Source organism: Malus domestica, chromosome 17 (assembly GCF_042453785.1).
Source record: "Malus domestica chromosome 17, GDT2T_hap1".
NCBI classification, from domain to species: Eukaryota; Viridiplantae; Streptophyta; class Magnoliopsida; order Rosales; family Rosaceae; genus Malus; species Malus domestica.
The window spans coordinates 34,479,552-34,506,409 of NC_091677.1; the positions used below are offsets into that span (position 1 = coordinate 34,479,552).

Consider the following 26,858-nt stretch of genomic DNA (forward strand, 5'->3'; position numbering starts at 1 on the left):
CATTCTCGTGTTGTTCGTTAAAGTCGTGGTGAGTCACCAAAACATACCACACATGTGCCGATTTCTTCACACCTAAAGTTAAAGACCATCTCACACTTCTCGCGGTTCCAAATTGAAGAAGATCAAGCCTCGATAATTTTTGACCAAATCACATTCCGGTCCAAAATCAAGTGTTCGTCACCTTTAGTTCAATCTTGACATTGAACTCTAGGGAGTATCAATACAAATATTATTTTGTACGTGTATTTTTGTTTTATAGGTTACAAATACTAATGCGTTTATTGTCCAATTTTCTGTCTATTTCTTAATGAAGCAATCACATGACTTAGTAAAAAGTAACGTATTGAGACGTAAAGATGAGTTCGACATAACTTCTAATATCCCTCCACGAGAGGGTTATTTGATTACTTCGTCAAGAAAATAAACAAAAGAGTGTAAGACTATATGTTGTCCATGAATTGCAACAGTTGATAAATTACAAAATTAAAAGAATTCAAATATAAAGAGTAAAGCCACAGATAAACCCTTTGTTTCCATTCTCAAGGTCATTTCCTGTTATTTTTTGGGGGTAATTATACAGTTACGCTCACCTTATCCAATTGGTTTCAGACTCGAGAGCAAGCCAACCTCTGGATCCTGGGCTTTTGTAAATAACAGACAAACCGTTTGAATCCCTCCTTGAACTCGCAACCTCAAGGAATAATGGCGGTGGCGCCTCTTCCTCTGGTGAAACATCATCAGCTGTCACCTCTGTGCTCCAAGTTTTCCCACCCCCTCAACCTTAAAAACCGGCAGCTGGGTTCCTCCTTTTTCGGCGGAAGAACCTTCCAAATGCCCGAAACATCGAGAATGGTGTGCCGAAGAAGACGAAGAATGCAAGCAGTGGCTTCGTTGGGAGGTTTATTAGGTGGGATTTTCAAAGGAAGCGACACTGGTGAGTCCACCAGGCAGCAGTATGCTCCCACCGTGTCTGTCATCAATGGCTTGGAAGCTCAGATGTCTGCGCTCTCCGATTCGGAGCTGAGGGAGAAGACGCGCCTCTTTCAAGAACGCGCCAAGCAGGGAGAATCTTTGGATTCCCTTTTACCTGTCAGTATTATTTTCTTCCTTAAATTCTAACTTTTTGGTTTTCTCTAACGTAGGAATTAAAACATGGGTTTTGTATTCTGGATTGTGCTTGTTGCTCAGGCCGAGGATGCTACTCAGTTCTTCGTCTCCATTTTATAGTTTCTGTTGTATATTTTCTTTGCTTATATTTATAACCAAAGAAGCATTCCCATTCCAGGAAGCATTTGCCGTCGTAAGGGAGGCTTCGAAGAGGGTTTTAGGCCTTCGTCCCTTTGATGTCCAACTCATAGGTAGTTATCCTCCACTCCCTCACATACTATCCATCTGAATCTTGCTCAAATCGTCCTGTCAAAATAAATAAATGAACATTTAATTTGGCCTCTGGTACAGATGCATGACATTTCATTTGTTATACTATTGTTCTGTTGGTATTGGTTGAGATACTCAAATGAAACAACACTTCTGCTTAGATCACCCATTGTCTGAACAGAAGGACGCCTTTGTTCACTTCTGCTGGGTGCTTAAATATGCATGTTATGCCTTTACTTACCGGATGTTACTTTTTGATCATTTAGGTGGCATGGTTCTTCATAAGGGGGAAATAGCTGAAATGAGAACTGGAGAAGGAAAAACCCTTGTTGCTATCTTACCAGCATATTTAAATGCATTAATTGGAAAAGGAGTTCATGTTGTTACTGTCAACGATTATCTGGCACGGCGGGATTGTGAGTGGGTTGGCCAGGTTCCTCGTTTCCTTGGATTGAAGGTTGGCCTAATCCAACGTATGTCTCCTTCTTATCGCTTCCTTCAATCTCCATTTCTATTGGTTTGTATTTTGGATCAAGACTAACTCCTAGGAACTCGGGAGATTGGTAGATTGAGTGCTTCTGCTTCTGCAAGTACTAAGTGCTTCATGCCTCACTTTTCCTACAATTTGAAAGTCTATTTACTACCAGTCGTCATTTTAATGTTGTGGCACTTAAAATTAAAATTAGATAATGGAAAATCTTTTTAGAGTTTAGTTCATGGCCATTTATTGTTTATTTGCAAGTCTACTGATATGTTTATTAGTGAGGATGTTAATTTAAAGTGTTGCTGGATATTTTTTTCTACATATTGCTTGCTTGCTAATTGAGATTGGACAGTTACGGACTTACCTAACAACTGGATGTTTCCTTGAGCAGAGAATATGACAAGTGAGCAACGAAGGGAGAATTACTTATGCGACATCACATATGTTACCAACAGTGAGCTTGGTTTTGATTACTTGAGAGATAATCTGGCCACGGAAAGTAATTCTTGCCTTATTTTCTATTTCCATATTATTTTATTTAGCTGAGTACATTTTCCATCCATTCAAGAGATTGTTTAACTATATTATTCGAACTGAATGTACTTCTTGGCATGTGCAGAGTGTTGAGGAGCTTGTCTTGAGGAATTTCAATTACTGTGTAATTGACGAGGTTGATTCCATCCTTATTGATGAAGCAAGGACACCTCTCATTATATCTGGACCTGCAGAAAAACCTAGCGATCGGTATTATAAAGCTGCAAAGATAGCTGCAGTATTTGAGCGTGAAATACATTACACTGTAAGACTGCTGTGTATTTTAATGCAGAAGTTTCTCTATCTGGAGGATTTAATAAATTCCAGGAGCCATGAATGATGAATTAGATCTTGTAGTATTCTTACTGAGGTTTTTGTTGCAGGTGGATGAAAAGATGAAAACAGTTCTGCTCACAGAACAGGGTTATGAAGATTCGGAAGAGATTCTGGGTGTAAAAGATCTATATGATCCCCGAGAACAGTGGGCATCTTATGTTCTGAATGCAATAAAAGCGAAAGAACTCTTTCTTAGAGATGTAAACTATATCATCCGTGGAAAAGAGGTTCTTATTGTTGATGAGTTTACAGGTCGAGTTATGCAGGTGATTATATTTGTCAATAGTTATATAATTTACCAGTGTGTTAGTTCTTGGATTAGTTAAAGGCCTTATTGTTTGTGTTGTGCAGTGTAGTTTGTTTTCTCATGTATTTTGTGGTCATGGAATGATTAGGTACCTAGGTGGTGTCATACATTTACTAATGCAATAGTTTGTAATATATATGTTAAATCAATCCCATCGAACACAACATTTTCATGTAGAGTTATCTCACAAACCATGCAATATTAACTATCTTGCGGTGATGCCATAGCCTATAACCGATTGATTTCCAATCTTGTGTGAGAAATGTAGTCATGTTGGTAATCTGTTGAAAGTGTTCTCCTATCTCAGAATTAGATATATGAGAAATATGGGTGCAAAAGTCAGGGTTATATTTCTTAATCTCTCAAGGTACAGGTTATAGTGGCTTATTATTTGTCATTTAGGGGAGGCGCTGGAGTGATGGACTTCACCAAGCAGTTGAAGCAAAAGAAGGTCTGCCCATTCAAAATGAAACTGTGACACTGGCTTCAATTAGCTACCAAAATTTCTTTCTCCAGGTTGGAGCATTCTATCTCTCATCTCAATATCTGTCATATTTATGGGAATTTATCTTCTTAAACTTATTTATTTATTTAACTATTACAGTTCCCAAAACTTTGTGGGATGACTGGCACTGCAGCAACTGAAAGCACAGAATTTGAAAGTATATACAAGCTTAAAGTTACAATTGTTCCAACAAACAAGCCTATGATTAGAAAGGTATTTTATACTATTTTATCTTGCCATTATAAAATACTAGTAAACTATACAAATTGTACTGCTAATAATTACTCTTATTTCTATCTTTTATAGATACTTTTATAAGTGGTTCAGTAAATAGATTTGGATGCCCTGTATACAAAATATAGGTAGTTTGCACAAGACTGTGATGGTTTTATTTTACTATAATTAGTACAATCAAGTTTCTTATCATCTCTTTAATCTCTTTCACAGGATGAATCTGATGTAGTCTTCAGGGCAACTAAAGGAAAATGGCGGGCTGTTGTAGTAGAGATTTCTAGGATGAACAAGACAGGTCGTCCTGTACTTGTTGGTACAACTAGTGTTGAGCAGAGTGACTCATTGTCTGAGCAATTGCAAGAAGTTGGAATTCCCCATGAGGTACGGTCTCCTCTGTCAATATTTAAAATCATTACTTGGGGATTTTGTACTATTAAATTATTTGAAGACCAACTGGGTGCAAAGTTAATCTTCACTTTATTTTGTTAGTTTAAATTTGGATGATGTTATTTAGAAACTGTAGAATACTATGTGCTTTTTGAGAGGAAATTTATTATCTTTATATTTTCTGGAAGGTTCTCAATGCAAAGCCAGAGAATGTGGAGAGGGAAGCAGAAATTGTGGCACAAAGTGGTCGTCTAGGGGCAGTGACTATTGCGACCAATATGGCAGGTCGAGGAACTGACATTATCCTTGGTGGGAATGCTGAATTTATGGCAAGGCTGAAGCTACGGGAGATGCTGATGCCAAGGTATTGTCTGAGCTTCAAGCTTGTTTTCCTAGTAGTTAACATTTTCGAAACTTGGACTTAATGTTTATCAGACACCAATACCACTTAGAAGATTGTTAGGAATTATGGTCTACTACAATACTACATAGGAAACCTTAAGATGGATAAAATATTCTAGAGGGGTGGAATATGTTATCTCAGAATCTTATTGCTCCTACTTACCTAGAACAAATCACAATTCTCCCTACTACTACTACCTTAGCACTACCTTATTTACAATGGTTTATTTATTTATTTATTTAATTTGAAAAATATATTTACATTGATTTAGTTGTCTTTGTATCATTTTTATTTACTTTTAAGCTTACAATGTGAATGATGAAATAACCTCCCATTTTTGTTCAACAAAATACCTAGAAAATCAAATCGAATGTCTTGAAATTTGATTGCCGGGTTCAATTCATAAAGTTGTTTTACAGTAACCAAGCAAAGCTTACTTTTTGAAATCAAATGAGTTGAGTTGAGCTCTTAATAAGTAACAGAAAACAATTACTAGGATTTCACCTCTTATTCTTAATAATTCAATAAACAAACATTATCTTGATATTGATCATTTTCCCCCTTACTGGAGTTGGACAGATTTTTTACCAAACTGATAATGACTAACACATGAATGTATGCAATCCAAGATTTAACTAACTAGAATGATACATATGAGTTTTTAAATCAACTTTGCATTCCTAGATGCAAGTCTTGAGTTGTCTTCAATGTGAATGGAATGTGTTAGACCATGATCAGTCTTAATGGTAGTCATCAACGTAACTATTGACACTGTGAAGCATTACTCAACTCAACACCAAAATTATAACTCAGTGTTTGTTTTGGACAACAGACTAATTAACAAAAATATGACTTACAAGTTCTTTATCCTAGCATGCAGATTGCAGAGCTATATAATACTAAGAAGTTCATATTATGTGTTTGACTTTTGTAGTTAGCATATTTCCACTTCCATTCACTTTAGAGTATTCAGATTTTATTTTTATTTTTATTTTTATAAAAAAAATATGCTTACATTAAATGAAATTTATATAGTACATGACAGAGTACAAGTGCCCACCGACTAATGCCTAGGAAGTGTATTTAGAGTATTTAGAGTTACTTGTTTTGAAGGAAGAATTTCCATTGATTTTATATGGGAATGTTTCATGGGGCCTTGTATTCTGACAATTACAATATTTGATTTTCAAATACTCTGCAGGATGTTGCTTTTTTTCTTCTAAAAGTTATCTAAGGTTAAAGCACACAATTCATTCTGCCTTTCGTTTTCTTGCAGAGTTGTTAAACTAACAGAAGGTGGTTATGTGTCAGTGAAAAAACTTCCCCCAAAGAAATCATGGAAGGTGTGTTTTTCTTTATGGTTGTCTGTAATTGGTTTTCACTTGAGGTACAATAGTTTAGACATGACAGTTGCATTGTTCAATGAATTTATTATCTTGAAACTCAGAATGATTTTTTCAGGTTAATGAAAACCTATTTCCATGCAAACTATCCAATGAAAAGACCAAGTTGGCTGAGGAAGCTGTAAAGTTAGCTGTTGAAACGTGGGGTCAGAGGTCATTAAATGAGCTTGAAGCAGAGGAGCGTTTATCTTATTCTTGTGAAAAGGTGAATCCTTGATTCTTAGCTGGAACTTCCTATCCTCCTATCCTTATAATAGATTATTGAATCTTCACATTTGTTAGGGCCCTGCTGAGGACCAAGTCATAGCCAAACTGCGGAGTGCATTTCTAGAAATTGTTAAAGAATATAAGGTCTACACAGAGGAAGAAAGAAAGAAGGTTAGCTTCGTTCCACAAAATACAATTTCCTCAACTTTCTGTATTAGTGCTGATATCTTATATTTCTAATCTCTGGCAGGTTGTGTCATCTGGCGGGCTTCATGTCGTGGGGACAGAACGCCATGAATCTCGTCGAATCGATAATCAGGTTTAGGTCTTGGAAAGATTAGTTATATTGTCTTCAATTAACTAAAACTCTTTTTAGTTGAATTTCCTTATTTTCTCAACATTGGTCATGAGAGATTTCCTGCCAGAGAGCACGTCTCGAAATTGATTTCAGTAATTTGTATCTGTATAGCTTCGTGGTCGAACTGGAAGGCAGGGGGATCCTGGAAGTTCTCGGTTCTTCTTAAGTCTTGAAGACAACATCTTTCGTATATTTGGTGGAGACCGTATTCAGGTTTAAGCTTTGATCCTGGGTCTTTAATTGCTAATGCTGCTGTAGGCCTTCTAACGAATGATTGGCATTGCAACGTGTAGGGTTTAATGAGAGCTTTCAGAGTTGAGGACCTGCCAATTGAGTCCAAGATGCTAACCAAAGCACTAGATGAAGCTCAACGGAAAGTGGAAAATTATTTCTTTGATATCCGAAAGCAATTATTTGAGTTTGATGAAGTGTTAAACAGCCAAAGAGACCGTGTCTATACGGAAAGAAGACGAGCCCTTGAATCTGACAATCTCCAATCACTTATTATTGAATATGCTGAACTAACAATGGATGATATCTTGGAGGTACGCATGCTAAACAATATTCTTTTTGATAATTTTTTCCCTTAGATCTCTTGCAGAGTCGATCTGTATCTGATTCTTGGGTCTGAGAAATCAAATTTTGTATGGTGAATAGGCAAATATTGGGTCAGATGCTTCAAAAGAAAGTTGGGATCTTGAGAAGCTCATCAAGAAACTTCAACAGTAAGTTTTGTCTTCCATTCTCTGTGCTTATGCAAAAGCTGTGTAAAAAAAGTGTCAGATGAATGATGGCACATCATTTCTTTCTAATCCTACCATTTAGTTACCAGAAGCTGAGTTTTAAACTCTATTGGAAAACCCAATACTTATACTAACTATTGATTGCTGCAACTGCAAGCTTTTTGTTAAGAATATCTGCAGAAAAGGTTGCTCTATGCTTGTAAATTTAGCTGTTTATGTCAATTCTATGGTGTGATCTAGTTGTTTGATTTTGGCACTTAAGACTTTTAATGGCAATATTTCCTTGGCTCTAGATATTGCTACCTATTGAATGATTTGACACCGGACTTGCTGAGGAGCAATTGTTCAAGTTATGAGGATTTGCAGGAGTACCTTCGTCTTCGTGGTCGTGAAGCATATTTGCAGAAAAGGGTGAGTATAAGAAGTTTTCGTAAGAAAAATTTCATGATTATTGAGAATATTAAGATCTCGCCGATTTAAAGGGATGCTTAGTTATAATTAGAAGGGCAAGCTTCTGCTTATTTTGATTACAAATTCTGCTAAAATGTGGCAACCATGAATGAATACTCAGACAAATATTTGTGCATGTTCTTTGTGTAATACTCGCTAAGGTAATCACAACTTACTACTGACAAATGCTACTGCTGTGACCTTTTCTGAATATAGAGTTAAATCTGTATATTGACAGACCAAGTCTTGCAAGTGATCTTTTGTTATGAATAACTTGGGTTTGCAAACTAGGCTTGCTATCAATTTTCTGGAAGGCGTATAATTCTGATTATCAATGTTGTTGAACTACGTGTATCAGGATATTATTGAGAGCAAAGCACCAGGCTTGATGAAGGATGCTGAAAGGTTCCTAGTTTTAAGCAATATTGATCGCCTGTGGAAGGAGCACTTACAAGCACTTAAGTTTGTTCAACAGGCTGTTGGTTTACGTGGATACGCACAACGGGATCCACTTATTGAATACAAGCTTGAAGGCTATAATCTTTTCTTAGAGATGATGGCACAGATAAGAAGAAATGTTATATATTCCATATACCAGGTGTGTATCAAATTAAAAGTTAAAAACTTTTTCATCAGAAACATGTTGGTCAAATATATCAAGCTTTCCAATTCTAATTTTGTATTTGTATTTTATTATATGGCAGTTTCAACCGGTGATGGTAAAGAAGGATGGAGACCAAAGAGAGAATAACAATTCAGTTGTCACAAATGGTAGGAGGAGTAATAATAACCCTGATCCGTTGAGCTCTGTCGATCCTTCAGCAGCTGCGACCCCCCAATCTAGTGCTTAACATCTACATGGACCTACACGGTTATCCCTGCAGAAGATGAAAAGGAAGATGCCGAGAAAATGGAAGCTTCATTCCATTGTATTGATTGGTATATATTACTGTACAATTGGTTGTAATGTAAAATTTTGGACGAAGAGGTGTTAAATCTCCAAACGTGTTTCTTAAGAATAGGAAAAGGCGGAGGAGGGTGTTCAATCTACCGCATTACAGAAAATAGGACCGAAAGAATGGGAAATTTGTTGTAACACTACGATGATCATAATGATAGAAATTGCAAGATTACTGTATCTCTGTTCCATTCATTGGCTTGATCATAAGAAGCTAGCTGCATGGTCAGGCAGACATAGTACATACAAACAATCTCTGAAACTGAAACAGAAACAGCACCTACAACTGTTGTCTTCAACATCTACATGCATAGGAGGCTCATCTCTGAACTTCTCCTTGTGTTGTGGTAAGCATTTGAGAAGAGTTGAGACTGAAGAGTTGAGGCCTTCAGTTCCGACACCGAGTTGCATTATATTGCCACTAAGAATCTCCTCAAAAAGTAGATTGATGGCATTTCCTTTAGCCTGCAAAACAGAAGAGCAAACGACTCAAGGGAAATGGCTAAAGTTGGAGCACTCAATGCTTTTCAGTAGCTAGTTACCTTAACACCAATGGCAATGGCTGTTTTGAGTTTGAGAAGTTGGCCCAATCTTAAAAAAGCTCCCTCGTTATCTTTGAGAAAGATGACTGGGACCTTCCCTGAAAGAGCCAAGCTTGGCAGATGCTTTGACAGCCATCGTGGGTTGCAATCGGATGCGATCACAACAGCCTGAAGCTTTCGCATGCTGCTGCTGCTTTACCTGCTAAGCTGCTTGCTCTTGCTGTTGATGCCATGCGTTCAAGCACGCGCGCCACGTCATTCACCCCTATTGCAAATTGTTGCTACAAACACAATACAGTTATTCATCACACTTGTTGCAGTGTGTCTGAAGAGGTCCCAACTTCGAATCCTCTTTCCCGTTGGATTAAAAAACAAACATGTTATCAAACAAAATACATGATGAATTGGATCCAAATGCACAAACCTTGAACCACATCTTTTCTGGTAAGGACTTGCCATCCACAAGTCTTTCTGACTCTATTTTTCTGTGTAATAAAATAAAAAGCATTAGACTAATACTGTTGTTGTTGTTGGATAATAAGTCTCGCTCAAGTTAAAATCTATTGACCTCCCAATTTGTTGGAGAAGACGATTAAGACGTTCCCCTTCATAGAAACTACATGTTTAACAGAGATTAAGCAACTTCGTAACACAATGTATTTGTCGACAAAGACAATTAATTAGAACTCAGAAAGTATCAAATACCCAAAGGAGAAAGGACGCACGTACTCTTGGAAAAAGGCAGACTTGGAAGCATGGATGTTTTTGTTTATGGGTGGCATGTTTATGCACACCCACTGCTTCATGAAAAACCTCTACCAGTTTGGTTAAGAATTTTAGCAAAACGGTAGTGAGGAAGAGAGGCTCAGTGCCCCAGTAGAAGCGCCAAGCTTTGGAATGATATTAACTTTATGACTCGAACAAGAGTGTGGAATGATATTTTCAAGTGCACGGAACGGAACGAAACAAATGAAAAATTGTGCATCAAGTCTGATTTATTTATACATTTTGTTACAATTTAATATTTGTTATGACTTAGGAGAGGGTTGGAAAAAATAAATGAATGGAACATATGATATCGGTTGGTTGGCAACTTTTTGAGGGTCAAAGGATCTTAGAAGAAAGGGAGAAACCCAAAACTAATGCAATTAAGTAGATAGGAAAAAGGGAGGAGTGACATGAAATTTGAAATTTGGAGGAAGAAAGAGTGAGAAAGGCTAAGTGGGAAAGAAAAGGGAAGGAAGGGAAGGGGGAGTCATGTTTTTGGGTTTGTAAATAATAGGTATTCGTTGTTGTCAATAAACATTGACAAATTAAATGGAGAACAAAAGAAAAATCAGCAGCTACAATCATGGTGTGGTATGGTATCCAAGGACCAACGTCCTGTGCACGTTTGTTCAGGTGGTGAATGTGCTTCTGCTACTTGGATTGCTCGGCGGTGCTGCTCCCTGGTCTGTCAAGGGCAGCCCACACTGCAGCAATCAGACCAACTCAGGAGCAATTCGACCTCACAGTGTCGCCATCGCTGAATTTGGCGCTGTAGGAGATGGGGCCACCCTAAACATAAAAGCCATTCACAATCCTATAGGTCACTAGTGTCAATACTAAGCTTATTGCCAGAATTCTGAAATGTTGTTTGTGAGAAATTGCCAAGTTTATTGTGCATTCAGGATAGCTTAATTATTGCGGTGATTATTGGTGCTAGTTCCAAAAGTATAAATTATGTTCAATCTCCAGTCCAGATAAGAGTTGAACTCCAAGTTCAATAGGGCAGTGCTATGCTATCTGTTTTGACCTTGTGGACACATTTATAATATTTTAGCTCATAATACTGAGTAACTTCTTCTGTAATGTTCCAGAACTCCGATGATTGCCCAATTGTTGAACCATTACCAGCCTACGGTCGAGGAAGGGAGTTGACAGGAGGAAGACATCAAAGTCTCATCTAGGGATGCAATTTGACGGACATTATCATAACTGGTTGGTAATATTTGATGCGGAATCGGCTCTGTTATATATATATACTTTGTTTGATTTGTAGATGTTGCTGCTTTCATCATGCAGGTGATAATAGCACCAGTGGTGACCAAGGTAGCATCTGGTGGGATTGGTTCCGTAATAAAACCTTGAATTATACAAGGCCCCATTTGTTGGAGTTGATAAACTCGACTGGGGTTGTCATTTCAAACCTGACCTTCCTAAGTTCACCATTTTGGACCCTTCACCTGCATATTGCAGGTTAGTTTTATGATTCATCCACAAGGATTGGCTATCACCTTTTGTCCTTGCTTAGTCAACTGAAGTGCATTGAGTATTATTTGAACACTATGGAAAGTGGTAAGATTTTATGAATTATGGTGGGACTGAACAGCCATGTTACTATCCATAATCGGACAACCCTTTCTCCTCTAAGGTCTCGAAACACGACGGCATTGATCCAGGTGAATCACCAAAATCTCCTTTAAAGATGATTATACAAATATAAATAATTACAAACACCAATCACTCATGGTTGTCTTGTCATACAAATATGTCAAAACCAACTGCACTTAGGGTAGTTTGTAAAAAGCCCGTGGGGTGCTCAGCTTAACTTCTCACTATAGAACAAAAATAAGGGAAACATCATAGTTTTGCTGCATGTGCGGATCAAATGTTAATCCTTTACCACACAAATGCGCCTGATTATCCACCGTCGTTGTTGTGGACCGTCACTCTCCCCTTGAAAATTGCTGAGCTCAAATAAGCACATGATTCACTTTCATTTTTTACCAGCTGCATCAACTTTAAACTACGTTCTACCCCCTTCATTCAGCAGGTTGAACTATGAGCACACAAATTTTTTCTTACCCATCCATTTTATTGCATCCAGACTCTTCAGATAATCTCTGCATTGAAGACTGTCATATTAGTACTGGTGATGAACTGGTTTTCATCAAAAGTGGGTGGGATGAGTATGGCACTTTATATGGTCGTCCCAGTAGAAACATCATCCTTCTAAGAATTACTGGTAAAACTGAAACAAGCGCAGGAATTGCAATTGGAAGTGAGATGTCGGGAGTTGTGTCAGAAGTTCATGCAGAAGACCTCCACTTTTTCGGTTCCAAAACAGGTATTAGAATAAAGACCTCCCCAGGAAAGGGTGGTTATGTGAGAAATATATATGTATCAAAATTCAAACATGACCTTGGATGGTATAGGAATAGCTATAAGGTTCACCAGTCAGTATGAGGAGCGCCCAGATGAGTTTTACGACCCAAATTTTAGTGAAGTTCATTTCGATGAAAGTAAAAGTACATTGAATGGCGAGTAAAGTTTAAAAGAATTACATCCAATGGGTGGTATAATAATTTTAAGAGTGCATATACATTAGTCTCCAAAAAAACCGCATAAGATATCAAGAGTACACACACAGGTGGTAAATGAACCTTTCTCAAAGGTTGAGAATCAATTTTCTACTAAGCACAATCCTCCCTATCTCGGAGATGCCTCATTCCCATCCTTCTTTATAACAGAACACAAAACCTGCCTTGATATGTAGGTCTCCAGCTCCCTCGACACCTCCGTCAATTTCAAGTCAAAATTGTTTCGGTATTTTTGTTTTGGTGACGGCGCAATGCCAGATGACGTTGTTGGCGAGCCAGAAAACCGCCTTCTTGGGCTTGAAAACTTTCTGCCGGGTGACCCAGGCATCCACCCTTTGGATATAAGAGGTGTTAAGCCTGATCCTATAGCAGTAGCCGTGCTTTTATCTGTGCTCGTCATCAGTGGTCCACGTTTGGTCTCTAACGGTAGGGGTTTCAATGAATCCTCTTCTGTAGGCGGCTTCTGTTTCACAATCCGTTCTCTGGCTTTCTCTGCTGCTATCAATGCTTTCTCTTTGCTCAACTTGATCAGTCTCCAGGGGTCAATGCTGACACGGAAGCCTTGTTTCTTAGTTGAGGTAAAGGGCTGAGGATCGCTATCAATTCTTATGGACAACCTTCGGTTGTTCTGTAACTTTAAATGGCAATTTATTCCATAAGTCATGTGGCAAATAGACTTGTATGCCTTCTGAAATCTGAAGATGCAAAACTAGGGAAGGCTGTATGTATGCCGTATAAGATATAGACTTTACCTGAGTTGCACCGCTTCCTCTGCATATAAACCGCGATATGAATGAGGCTTTTTCAGGTGAATCAAAATCGCTACTCACATCCGAGGAGAAATCTGAATCGACATCGAATGGATCCATTTCTATGGATTGGCTCTCCTCTTTCATTGCCAGGATATAGTCATATGTTCTCATTCCCTGCAGCAGGAATTTGTTGTGCCAAAAGTTTCAGTGAGATAGAGCATTAGATATACTGTTACTGTGAGACTGGAATTTGGCAAATAATGAGGAATGTTGGGTCAATAGCATATGAGAAATTGAGAATTGACAAGTACCTTCCGTATGAGAACCACATGAAAGAAAAAAAGCTGTCCCATTGCTGCTGAACCATAAGCTATCATTAAAGTCAGCAAAACCTGCAAGATTTGCATGGAGTTGGAACAAGTAACTGAGTGATGATTGTGATGGAGATTTGAGACAAGATTAATTACCGATATTGTAGCAAGAACGCTTCTTGGGAATTCCACGTAGAGCTTCCTCTTCAGTTCCTGTTCTATTCCATTTTTATCTGAGAAGCACCTGACGAATATGGCAATTGCAGTTGATCCTTCTATGATTAGCTGTGTCACCGGAAGCAGTAAGTTTGTTACCATGGGACAGAAAACAGGTGTAGCAAAGTCACTAAAATCTCAACTTGTAACTTACCAATAACAAAACGAAAATCATAAGGAGAATGAATGTGGTGTAGTTCTTTTTCCCGATGCAGTTGTTTAACCACTGGAAGATAGAAACAATTCAGTTTCAAACTGAAATAACATATCTTAAATAAAATACTTGCTATTTGTTCTTTCAAATTGAACGAGAAAAACAAGGACAAGATTCAACATTTCTCACCCTGCAGTGGTGGTCGAATCCATCAACGCAACGGTTGCAGGTCCTGCAGTGCTTACTGTGTTTTTTCACCTGCAAACAGAATTACAATTACTTGTGTAAATACAAATTATGTGATGAGAGTGAGATATCTAAGCTCGGAATAGGATTAGGGGTTAGGGATTAATCCGTTGTTTACCTCAAAGTCGCAGAGTGCGCAGAAAGAGATGTCGTCTTCCCTGAAATCAGGAGAGACAGCGTCTTCCTTCATGAGGACAAAGGGAAACGGGAGCAAGGGATCCAACTGAGCGGCGGTCATCCATGGATCGAGATACCTCCTCCTTATAAAAGTCCTGAGGATCTTCCTCTCCACCCTCCTAAAGAAGGTGACTACAATCTGGCCGAGAAGGAAGCCGTAGTTGAGCTTCGGAAGTCCTTTGCCACCTTTAGGTTTCTTCTTGTTCTTCTTCTTAAGGCTGGTTCTGTCAGATGGGTCAGTGGCTGTGCACCTTATGAAGAGAAACATGACCGATACAGCCTGAAATTCATATTTCAAATTTCAAGATTAAAATGAATTCACTCAGATATGAGATGTCATGCTGATATCGATTGATAGAGAAGAGTAGAGTAGAGTACCACAAAGGAAAAGACGGTGGTAACCGTGATTTCGGCGGTTCTATTTCCGAGGAAAAGTCCGAGGAATGTGTAGAAGACCACCACAAGAAAACTGTAAACTGCAATTCCAACAATCTGCAACTCCCACATTTACGTTTGGTTTCGCAAAGTTACCAAATGAAACCAAAATATGAAATGAAACCAAGCGAGTCGGAGTTACCTGGAGAGGATGGAAAGGGCGTTGCCAGCCATGGCGTCTCCTGTTCATTTCCAACCACACTAGGCTAGACTAGTTGCTAATCGTCTTGCCGGTTGCTCCTTCTCCAAACACAGAACCAGTACTGCTGACTAATTTGTGTCTTTTGTCTTTCCTTGTAAATTCTGAGCAGATCCAGTCCAATCCTCTTCTTGTTTACTTAACTCTCTCTCTCTCTCTCTCTCAACGGTCGACTCTCAATGTGCCTTTGAAATTTGAAATTTGCAGGAATGAAATCGTCTACTTATTAGGCCCACCCAGCACACATGTTTTACACATTGAGCCCACTAAACATCTTAATACTCATTAGGCCTGGCCCACTACATATCTAATTTGATCAAATTTCTCTCTCTTTAGGAGCCTTGTATATAGAGACAAAAACATACAATATATTTCATGGAATTCTACTAGTTTTAAACATTTTAATGATAGACAAAAACGTTTATATTCCAAATAAAATTTTGACATAGTATATTTTATTGAGAGACAAAAACACATAATAAAATTTTAACATATTATATTTGTCATCTTTTATGAGATGCTCCAACTGAGTTATTGCCATCAACTTTTCCCCCAGCCCCATTTCTTCCTCTCCCTCAACTGCTCTCGGCCTCCAAAAATATGAGATCCCTACACTATTTTTTGCACGATTTTTCTCCTCCATTTCCATTAAATTCTAAACTTATAAGACAACGTTCCTAAATCTGCGGCTTCCACTATTTTTGTTCAAAATCACCGACCCACTCAAACTTCACCACTTTTTTCAATTCAAGCTTGTTTTTGCAATATCAGTTTGGGAAAAAGTAAGCCCGCTAAGCCCCACCATTTTTGGAAAACTATTATATGAATAGGTTTTATGTGTGTCACGTCATCAAACTAACAAAATAGTTTAACGGATTTAGACAGCATATACAAAATTGATGTGTGGTGATTAAATTCACTGACCACCACATTTATGTGTGCACAGAGGTCAGTCCTTATCAAACAAGTTTATAGCTAATAGCTTGTACTTTGTTAGTTGTTAGAGCATTCCTAATGGGAGCCTTGTTCTCTTTGGGCCTACCATATTTGTAGCTTCAATGAAATTTTTTATCTAGAATAAGCAAGAAAATTGAGCTACATCCATCACATGGGCTAGCAACTTCAATTTTTGGGTAGAAAAAATTAGGCTTCATCTAGTCCAAAAAAATATCAAACCCACACCAAATTGAGGGTCCAGTCTTGGTTTTTTTTATTTATTTTTTATTTATTTAATGAGTGAGCCCCATTTTTAATTCCATAACATGATTTTAAGGGTTTATTTTTCAACTGTTTAGGATTTTAAAAGTTATTTTCAGCCGATTGTTTGATTAACAAAACATATACAAACAACGACTATTTTGTGTGTGTTATTGATTAGAAAAAAATGTTATGCTTTGTGTTTAATTTTCTAGATTAAAAATTCATAAAAAAAAAAGTGATGATATTTAACTTGGTAGTTTAGAGACCTAAACCGAAACAAATCATTGGTAGTTTAGAGACCTAAACCGAAACTGTAGACATCGAAATTTCAGTAAATAAATGTTGACCGATAAATCAAAGTTTCAACGCTCATGTATTACATAAATTTTACACGTAGCGTGTGTCTAAACAAAAAATCGAAATAGTTGGAAAAGTCATCAAACAGGACACATGTCAACACCTGGCAGAAACGACTTATTTCATCTGGGATATTATATTCAAAATTAGGCCTTGGAAATTTCTATAAATAGAAGGCTAATTCATTCATTTATGGGAACCAAAATCATTAGGCAAAACTCTTGAAGCTCTGAAGCTCTGAAACTCTGAAGCTCTCAAGCATCCAGATTCCCGAAGAATCAAGAAAGCGTTCTTCGTTCATCGTTCATCCTAAGATCAAGCCCCAACGGCCCTTTGGATCAACAATCATCCACCAATTCAAGATCAAGCCCCGACGGCCCTTGAAGAAAGTGTTCTTCGTTCTTCGTTCATCGTTCATCCAAGATCAAGCCTCGACGGCCCTTGGATCAACCATCCACCAATTCAAGATCAAGCCCTGACGGCCCTTGAAGAAAGCACCATCGTTCATCATCCGTTCATCCAAGATCAAGCTCCAACGGCCCTTTGGATCAACAAACGTCGACAAATCCACACATCCAACCGTTCTTCAAGATCAAGCCCAAAAGCCCTTGGAGATCCGTTCGTCACTGTTCATCCAAGACCAAGCCCCAACGGCCCTTTGGATCAACAAACGTCGACAAATCCACACATCCAACCGTTCTTCAAGATCAAGCCCAAAAGCCCTTGAAGATCCGTTCATCATTGTTCTTCAAGATCAAGCCCAAAACCCCTTGGAGATCCATTCATCACTGTTCTTCAAAGATCAAGCCCAAAAGCCCCTTTGAAGATCCGCTCAAATCCACCTTCAAGATCAAGTCCACGACCCTTGAAGAACGTTCATCCTTAGATCAAGCCCAACGGCCCTTTGGATCAATCACATATCCACAAATACACACCTTACGGAGATTGAATCAGAGGATCAAATTTAAGAGAGATTGTAACCCAAAATCATCAAATACAAATATTTGTTTGTGCACGTTGTTCTTGTCTCTTTCGTTTCGGGAATTTTCCGTGTTCACAAATTGGCACGCCCAGTGGGACAATCTCTGCCTCTCATCTCTTTCTCCGTTCAAGGAATCCAAGCACACCTCAAAATCAATGGCATCAAGCAAGGGACAAGCCATTCTTGCAACCACTGAGGGAAAGATCCTAAGCACTTCTGCCGCAAACGGACAATCCATTGGCGCCACAACCGCTCCTCAACATGCCACTTCAAAATTGGTGCCGCTAAAAGAGCAAGGGGAGCATCCAAGGTGTGAGTATGTCATCAACCTGACCTCACTGGGGGCACCGAAGCATGATGTTGGGGCACACACGATGACGTCCCAAAGCAGCCAACGACGTTCTTCGTCAGCATCCTGGATGTCTAAAGGAAAGTCACGTCTATTGGTCGCACAAGTCATGACTATCGGCGTTACCTCCGTTGAAGAACAACTGGCTCAAATGAATGAAGCGATTGCAAGGCTAACACAGATTGTGGAAGAAAAAGACTTGCAAATTGCCGACTGGAGCCACAGGACGGCGAGAACCCCAACCCAGAGAATGATCCACTAAAGAGAAGAGACGACGAAGAAGATGAGCCTCAGGTGGAGAAAAACGATGTGAAGCCGGAGCCAGACCAAGCAGCGGCACTCATGGGATCTCTTTCTATCCAGCAACTGCAGGAGATGATCACCAACACCATCAAGGCACAGTACGAAGGGAGCTCACATACCTCATTGTTCTACTCGAAGCCCTATTCCAAGAAGATTGATGCCCTAAGGATGCCAAGGGGTTATCAACCACCAAAGTTCATGCAATTTGATGGAAAAGGAAACACAAAGCAGCACGTTGCACATTTCGTCGAAACTTGCAACAACGCGGGGACGGAGGGAGACTACCTCGCCAAGCAGTTTGTGCGCTCGCTGAAAGGAAACGTCTTTGAGTGGTACACGGATCTGGAGCCTGAGTCCATCAACAGTTGGGAGCAATTGGAGCGGGAATTCCTCAATCGCTTCTACAGCACCCGCCGCACTGTGAGCATGCTAGAGCTAACGAGCACAAAGCAGTGGAAAGACGAGCCAGTCATTGACTACATCAATAGATGGCGCACTCTAAGCCTCGACTGTAAAGACAGGCTCTCGGAAACCTCTTCAATTGAGATGTGCATCCAAGGCATGCAATGGGGTTTGCAATACATCCTTCAAGGCATTAAACCACGGACCTTCGAGGAATTGGCCACTCGCGCCCATGACATGGAACTGAGCATCGCCCATCATGGGAAGAAAGAACCAATCGTCGACTACAAGAACGACAAAGTTCTTGGGACAAAGGTGGAAAAGGCTGCATGGAAACCCACCAAGGAAGCGATGCCGGTCAACACAGCTCCCGTCAAAATCTCCACACGAGGTAAGGCGATTCAAACCGAAGCTTTTCGTGATCAAAAGATGCGTAGACGCACTTTGAAGGAGCTTGAAGAGAAGATTTATCCATTCCCCGACTCTGATGTAGTTGCCATGCTGGATGACCTGTTGGACAAGAAGGTGATCAGTTTGCCTGAGTGCAGACGGCCGGAAGAGATGAATCATACCGACAACCCAAGATACTGTAAATTTCACCGCTTCATCAGTCATTCAACGGAAAAGTGCTTCGTACTGAAAGATCTCATCCTGAAGCTATCACAACAAGGGGAAATCGAGCTTGACCTCGAAGACACGGCTGCGGCACACACTACTACTATCGTGTTTGAATCACTCGATCCTGTGCATCTCCGAAGCATGCATGACCATTCCCGTCAATGTTCAAGTCACATGGCACCTCCTACACAACCATCACCGGGGGCAAGCAACCAAGATGCATCTACTGGTGATAAGAAAGGGTGGACATCGGTAACCTACAAAAAAACGAGGAAGCCAAGACCACAAGCCACAAGGCCAAAAGAGGAGCCTAAACCCGCCCCTCGAACTTCAGTCTTCGAAAGGCTGAATTATTCAAAACCTAGAATTGCAGCACTTGATCGCCTCAGTGGTCGAGACCAAACTTCCGTCTTCAAAAGGCTTGAGACGCCAATACCGCAAAGATCAGTCTTTGAAAGGTTATCAAAACCTAAGAAACAAAGCGGCACAGCTAGATCTCCTCCGCAACGGTCGGCTTTGGACAGACTCGAAGAAACTAAGAAGCTTTCTAGAAACAGAAAGACAACGCCAAAGGGAGAGAAGCTCTATAGTCTAGCAGGAAAAGACGATGTTCAAAGCTTGATTCCTTCAAGGATGAGGCGCCAAGCAACTTTGGAAGTCGACACAAAAGGACCATTGAAGGTAAGAAGGCGCACCATCATCTACACCGGCCAATCTTCACGGCAACAAACCCAAGAGGACCGCACTGAAGAGAGGGCCCAAGAAGACAAAGAAGACGAAATCCTGGAAGAAGACATCACTTTCGGCTCTGTCAACTCAAAATTTTCACCTCAATCGCTGGGGGCATGCTCTAAAAACATGCCAGTCAAGCCGAGTGAAGTTGAAGGATGGACTTATGTCACTCCGAAGAAATTGCACAAGAAGCATATGTCTTCTCCACAAGCTCACCAATGGGAAATGGGGCAAAACAGCTCCTATTCACCTCCAGAACAATGTGAAAGTGTTGGAGATAATGAAACTTTGACACGAAGATCATCCATCCCCATCACGATGCGTGACATCTTCCCAGAAGACTTCTTCAACTACTCAGTCAAGGCTCCTTGCTATGAAGATTGCGAGGAACAACTCTCTCAGATCGCTTGACGAACCAAAGCTCATTGTCTGCAAGAGCCTAAACTGCAAAGACACAAAGCTCCTTGTCCGCACGAGCCTAAACTGTAGGACAAAATGCTCCTTGTTCGCACGAGCCTAAACTGCACGAACCAAAGCTCCTCGTCTGTACGAGCATAAAAGGCAACACCAAAGCTCCTTGTCTGTAAGAGCCTAAACTGCAAGACACAAGGCTCCTCGCCTACATGAGCCTAAAACTGCATGGCACTAAGCTCCTGGTCTGCACGAGCATAAAAGGTAACACTAAAGCACCTTGCCTGCACGAGCTGAAACTGCAACACGGCACCAAATGCTCCTTGTCTGCACGAGTTGAAACTGCAAACACATCCAACCGTTCTTCAAGATCAAGCCCAAAAGCCCTTGGAGATCCGTTCGTCATTGTTCATCCAAGATCAAGCCCCAACGGCCCTTTGGATCAACAAACGTCGACAAATCCACACATCCAACCGTTCTTCAAGATCAAGCCCAAAAGCCCTTGAAGATCCGTTCATCATTGTTCTTCAAGATCAAGCCCAAAACCCCTTGGAGATCCATTCATCACTGTTCTTCAAAGATCAAGCCCAAAAGCCCCTTTGAAGATCCGCTCAAATCCACCTTCAAGATCAAGTCCACGGCCCTTGAAGAACGTTCATCCTTAGATCAAGCCCAACGACCCTTTGGATCAATCACACATCCACAAATACACATCTTACGGAGATTGAATCAGAGGATCAAATTTAAGAGAGATTGTAACCCAAAATCATCAAATACAAATATTTGTTTGTGCACGTTGTTCTTGTCTATTTCGTTTCAGGAATTTTCCGTGTTTACAAATTGGCATGCCCGGTGGGACAATCTCTGCCTCTCATCTCTTTCTCCGTTCAAGGAATATAAGCACACTTCCAAAATCAATGACGTCAAGGAAGGCTCAAGCTGTTCCCATAACCGGCGCAAAGAACAAAGGCGCCCTCGTCGCAAGTGGTGTCACGTTGGGTATCACGACTAGAAGCAAAGCAAAAGCTACTTCTGCCACCTCTTTCACCTCTGCATCAACTCTGCCAGGGGAACGAGAGTACCCCAGGCTGGCATAGCACCGTATATAAAGGAAAAAAAAATAAAATAATAATAATAAAATAATATATATATGTATATATATCATGGTGCGGTGTGAGTATAAGGGCCATCATTTCATTAGTGATGGTGGGTGTAAGCACCACGAAAGGAAAAGAAAGAAAAGGGAAAAGCAAAGGTGGTGCTTCAGGCACCATGTGCAAAGAAATTAAAAATATATATATATATATATATATATATAAAATAAATAAATTAATTAAAAATTAATTTAAAAAAAAAAAAAAGACCATGTGCAGAAAAAGAAAGAAAATATATATATATATGTATATATGTATATATATATATATATATATATATATATATATATATATATATATATATATATATATATATATATATATATATATATATATAAAGAAGTAAGTGGATCCTTGGTGGCTAGCACCATGCAAAAAAAAAGGGGAAAAGGTTTTGGAATGGTGAATCAGTCCATGAAAAAAAATTAATATGTATGTATGTGTGTGTGCATAATATATATGTTTACAGCAAAAAAAAAATAAAATCAAATCAAAATCAAATTTACAAGAGGGGATCTTCAAGGACGATCAGGTGCCGCCTCACCACTCGGCGAAGCTCCAGAAATGAGAGGCGCCGGAGGCTGACTATTTGAAGCCACACCACTCGGCGGAACTCCAGGAAGAGTAGGCATCGAAGGTTGATCATTTGTAGCTTCATTACGCGGTACAGCCCCAGAAGACGAAGGCAAATGCTGCTGGAACAAACCCACAAACCTCTGATGATCAAGTAAAATATGACCATCAGATTCCTGCATCTGATCAATCTTCCTCTTCATGTTTGTCGCATAGTTATGTGCGAGCTTATGCAATTGTTTATTCTCCTGCTTAAGCCCTCTAATCTCCTGTTTGAGACTCGTCACTTCAGCCGCCAATGATTCAACTTGACGGGTTCGAGCAAATAGGCGTTGAGCCATATTAGACATAGAACCTGCACACTGCACACTGAGAGCCAGAGAATCCTTAACAGCCAACTCATCAGACTGTTTGGAAAGTAGTCTGTTATCCCTGGGAGTGACAAGATTTCGAGCCACCACCGCAGCGGTCATATCATTCTTCACCACCGAATCCCCAACGGTAAGAGGACCAGTAGGGGATATGAAGGATGGGCGCCATATGTTGTCTGGAGAAGGCGGGACTGCCTCTTCACCAAGATTCAAGTCAAAACGACGGTCGGAGGGTCCAGACATTTTCAAAGTGTTGAAGGAAAAAGAGATCGGACAAATCAAGATCTTAGAAGTGCAAGAAGGGAATTTCTACAAGCGAAAATTCAAGTGTGCTTTGAAACGAACTGCATGCCTCTATAAAAAATCAGCACTCGACGGGATTTCAGAGATCGAAGAGGCGGGCTCAGAATTCGAAGAGGCCATTCAAAAATCGAAGAGGCAAGCTCAGAAATCGGAGAAGCATCTTGCTTTTCCAGACGCATCGGCACCCGTCACACGCAAACTCAGCTTTGCGGAAATCACGGGTAATTTGTCGAAGCGCCGATCCCAGATATCGAAGAGCCGCCAGTCTTTTTCAACCTCGTCAACACCTGTCATATGCACACTCAACTTTGCGCAAATCACGGGCAATTTGTCGAAGATTTTCGGTGAAGGAGAAAGCACGTGAAGTTTACTGTTCAATCACGCATTGGTTGCCGACATGAGTGAAAGAATAGTACCTCTACATGTATCAAAGAACTTCCTATAAATGTCCACCTTCGCCTTCCATAGCAAGGCAGACATACAGAGCCTTTCTTCATCTCCAAAAAATGCTTTCCCAACGAAGCCTCTCGAGTCATTCAATGTTCCTTATTCCTTGGGGTACCTCTGCAAGCCAATGACTCCAAAGCAAAAGTATCTCATATCACCAGGGTAGAAAGCAAGAGTATCTCATATCATGCGTTCTCCCTGTCCTTTCCTTTGTCCTTGTTCCTACCTACAAAGACAAGGATAAAGAAAACAATATGCCGGAACTTCCACTCAAACTCAGGTAAGGAACCGACTGCTGGGAACCCTTCCCTGATTGCCTACCTAGCATTGCTCTCGAGTACTCGTCTCTCATTGCTGCTGTACTTCCAAAGAAGCTGCCACATCTGCCTGAAGAACAGATAAAGGCAAGTGAAAATGATACCTTGCAGCATGTGGAGACAACGTGTAGAAGAAACAAGCAGAGAAAAATGCGGTATGCACAGTCAACTCAGCAGAAGGAGTCCGAACTGAGGAACTCGAGAAGCTGCCACATCTGCCTGAAGAAACAAGCAGAGAAGAATGCAGCATGCACAATCAACTCAGCAGAAAGAGTCTGAGATGAAGAACTCGAGAAGATGCCGCATCTGCCTGAGGAACAATTAAAGGAAATGAAAATGATACCTTGAAGCATGTGGAGACAAGTGCAACAAAGCACGTGCTGAGTCATCCGCTACTTCTTCAAAATCAAAAGTATCTCATATCATCAGGGTTGCAATCACTCTGGACGGTAAACTCGTTTTGACCCTCAAATTCTTGGGTCGACTTACTAGGCGTTGTGGGCTGCACGTGCCGATTCACCACCCTTGAATCGAATCCTTAAAGATCAAGTCACCAACTGGAAGAAGAGCCCATCAATCTTGAAGATCATACCGTTGACCAAACTGCTCAGGTGTGAATTAAAAAGATTGAACAAAGAAATAGGCTGTCACCTTTACCTCGTGTCTGCTTGCCATGTGTTCGAATCAACCTTCGAGAACAAGCCTCAAAGGCCCTTGAAGAAGCTTCCAGCCAAAGTTCAAGATCAAGCCTCAACGGCCCTTGAAGAAATCACAAATCCGATTCAAGATCAAGTGTCTACCACCCTTGAATCAAATCCAGTTCAAGAATAAGCTGTGGAAAGTCAACAATTGGAGGAAACCAGAAAATCCTCCAACCCAGTTCAAGAATAAGCTGTGGAAAGTCAACAATTGGAGGAATCCAGAAAGTTCTCCAATCCAGTTCAAGATCAAAGCTGTGGAAAGTCAACAAGTGCAACAAAATACGTGCTGATTCATCCACTACCAAAGCCAAAGATCATCTACCACATGAAGTTCCTTGTGGTCCAATTTCAACCTTCAAGATCAAGCCTCGACGGCCCTTGAAGAAATTTCAAACAAAAGTTCAAGAATAAGCCTCAACGGCCATTGAAGAAATTTCAAACAAAAGTTCAAGAACAAGCCTCAACGGCCCTTGAAGAAAGCTCCAGCCCAATTCAAGATCAAGCATCGATGGCCCTTGGATCGACATCTATATTAAGTGACTTCAAAACGCATCTCCTACACGCGACAAGCACATGTATACGACGCGCCTTGAAGTGGGGGCATTTGTAGACATCAAAATTTCAGTAAATAAATGTTGACCGATAAATCAAAGTTTCAACGCTCATGTATTACATAAATTTTACACGTAGCGTGTGTCTAAACAAAAAATCGAAATAGTTGGAAAAGTCATCAAACAGGACACATGTCAACACCTGGCAGAAACGACTTATTTCATCTGGGATATTATATTCAAAATTAGGCCTTGGAAATTTCTATAAATAGAAGGCTAATTCATTCATTTATGGGAACCAAAATCATTAGGCAAAACTCTTGAAGCTCTGAAGCTCTGAAACTCTGAAGCTCTCAAGCATCCAGGTTCCCGAAGAATCAAGAAAGCGTTCTTCGTTCATCGTTCATCCTAAGATCAAGCCCCAACGGCCCTTTGGATCAACAATCATCCACCAATTCAAGATCAAGCCCCGACGGCCCTTGAAGAAAGTGTTCTTCGTTCTTCGTTCATCATTCATCCAAGATCAAGCCCCGACGGCCCTTGGATCAACCATCCACCAATTCAAGATCAAGCCCTGACGGCCCTTGAAGAAAGCACCATCGTTCATCATCCGTTCATCCAAGATCAAGCTCCAACGGCCCTTTGGATCAACAAACGTCGACAAATCCACACATCCAACCGTTCTTCAAGATCAAGCCCAAAAGCCCTTGGAGATCCGTTCGTCACTGTTCATCTAAGATCAAGCCCCAACGGCCCTTTGGATCAACAAACGTCGACAAATCCACACATCCAACCGTTCTTCAAGATCAAGCCCAAAAGCCCTTGAAGATCCGTTCATCATTGTTCTTCAAGATCAAGCCCAAAAACCCTTGGAGATCCATTCATCACTGTTCTTCAAAGATCAAACCCAAAAGCCCCTTTGAAGATCCGCTCAAATCCACCTTCAAGATCAAGTCCACGGCCCTTGAAGAACGTTCATCCTTAGATCAAGCCCAACGGCCCTTTGGATCAATCACACATCCACAAATACACACCTTACGGAGATTGAATCAGATGATCAAATTTAAGAGAGATTGTAACCCAAAATCATCAAATACAAATATTTGTTTGTGCATGTTGTTCTTGTCTCTTTCGTTTCGGGAATTTTCCGTGTTCACATAAACAAATAACATAACTAAATTGTGATAAAATAATCCAATCCCATGGTTGTTATGAAATGAAAATCTTCTTTGATTTCGGAGAATGTGTCAATCAGAGAAATAAACCAACTAATGAGATTGAGATAAAATAATTAAATCCAATGGTTGTTATGAAATGAAATCTTATCTTGTCTAATTTCATAGAAACAAACCAACGAATGAGGTTGAGATAAGAGGACCTACAACAGTGCATAAGTGATGAAATCTGACTTTGTCATAATTTGAATTTTTTAGATTAAAAAGTTCATAAATTAAAATATAACACGTCCAAAAATCAAGTTAAGAAAAGTTAAGACAAAAATAAATTGACCATGTAATCAAATTACTACATAAATAGTATATATAGTCCCACATAGAACCCAAAAGATATACAGCGCCTTATTGGGAGAGATTCTTTTTTGGAGCCCCAAAGATTCATTGAAGCTCTAAATTGGGTTATATCCACCACTTTTCTAGCCCCATATACAGCCTCTTATTGAGAATGCTCTTATGACGTTGATAAACCTTTCCATTTATTTCAACCTCATATAAACCCATGACTACCTTGTAATGCAGGCTTTGCAGCACCAGATAAAGGTAAAAATGTGGTTTTTCGTTAAAAGTGAATAGTATCAGTAGCGTTTCGTTAAAACTCCCATTTTGTATTGCTGATTTCAGGCTTCTTTTTTTCCGTCAAATAACAAATCTATTAGATAGATATAAAATTAAAGAGTCAACGGAATTTGAATCCATGCCGTGGTGCAAAGCACTCCTCTCCACCACTATGATAGAGGATCACTTACTTGATTTAGGGCTTCTTGAGACTGAC

At 40.0% G+C, this 26,858-nt stretch overlaps 2 protein-coding genes and 1 pseudogene across 3 annotated transcripts; 2 read left to right on the forward strand and 1 right to left on the reverse strand.

Annotated features, from left to right (window-relative positions):
- The first annotated feature begins 529 nt into the window (after nt 1–529).
- LOC103405971 (protein translocase subunit SecA, chloroplastic) lies at nt 530–8,866 on the forward strand. The gene is made up of 20 exons (XM_070817306.1): nt 530–1,089; nt 1,286–1,358; nt 1,644–1,850; nt 2,253–2,355; nt 2,480–2,660; nt 2,779–2,997; nt 3,441–3,554; nt 3,643–3,756; nt 3,991–4,158; nt 4,353–4,528; nt 5,844–5,910; nt 6,029–6,175; nt 6,253–6,348; nt 6,428–6,496; nt 6,647–6,748; nt 6,829–7,080; nt 7,193–7,260; nt 7,572–7,689; nt 8,087–8,326; nt 8,433–8,866. Exons 1-20 carry the CDS (start codon nt 703–705, stop codon nt 8,577–8,579), a joined length of 3,048 nt encoding a protein of 1,015 aa, XP_070673407.1. The 5' UTR covers nt 530–702; the 3' UTR covers nt 8,580–8,866.
- Nucleotides 8,867–10,545: 1,679 nt separating this feature from the next.
- Nucleotides 10,546–12,538, forward strand: LOC103406050 (probable polygalacturonase; annotated as a pseudogene).
- LOC103405972 (protein S-acyltransferase 18) lies at nt 12,473–15,301 on the reverse strand. 2 transcript variants are annotated; one of them, XM_008345000.4, is made up of 9 exons: nt 15,024–15,301; nt 14,825–14,938; nt 14,388–14,726; nt 14,213–14,281; nt 14,024–14,095; nt 13,810–13,938; nt 13,654–13,734; nt 13,343–13,516; nt 12,473–13,224 (listed from the first exon to the last, which is right to left on the reverse strand). In XM_008345000.4, the coding sequence occupies exons 1-9, from the start codon at nt 15,069–15,071 to the stop codon at nt 12,700–12,702; spliced, it is 1,551 nt and encodes a 516-aa protein (XP_008343222.2). In that variant the 5' UTR covers nt 15,072–15,301; the 3' UTR covers nt 12,473–12,699. The 2 variants fall into 2 exon arrangements, with proteins under 2 accessions (XP_008343222.2, XP_008343223.2); XM_008345001.4 differs by having other exon boundaries at nt 12,473–13,218; nt 15,024–15,277.
- Nucleotides 15,302–26,858: the final 11,557 nt, after the last annotated feature.

What these genes read in the sequence shown, in the direction of transcription:
- LOC103405971 (XM_070817306.1), top strand. Translation starts at nt 703, where the DNA reads ATGGCGGTGGCGCCTCTTCCTCTGGTGAAACATCATCAGCTGTCACCT. An exon ending in AAGTTGGAATTCCCCATGAG is followed by an intron (nt 4,159 to 4,352) that starts GTACGGTCTCCT and finishes ATTTTCTGGAAG; the next exon opens with GTTCTCAATGCAAAGCCAGA. An exon ending in CAATGGATGATATCTTGGAG is followed by an intron (nt 7,081 to 7,192) that starts GTACGCATGCTA and finishes TATGGTGAATAG; the next exon opens with GCAAATATTGGGTCAGATGC.
- LOC103405972 (XM_008345000.4), bottom strand. Translation starts at nt 15,071, where the DNA reads ATGAACAGGAGACGCCATGGCTGGCAACGCCCTTTCCATCCTCTCCAG. An exon ending in GCCCTTTCCATCCTCTCCAG is followed by an intron (nt 14,939 to 15,023) that starts GTAACTCCGACT and finishes TGGGAGTTGCAG; the next exon opens with ATTGTTGGAATTGCAGTTTA. An exon ending in GCGCACTCTGCGACTTTGAG is followed by an intron (nt 14,282 to 14,387) that starts GTAAACAACGGA and finishes TTCTGTTTGCAG; the next exon opens with GTGAAAAAACACAGTAAGCA.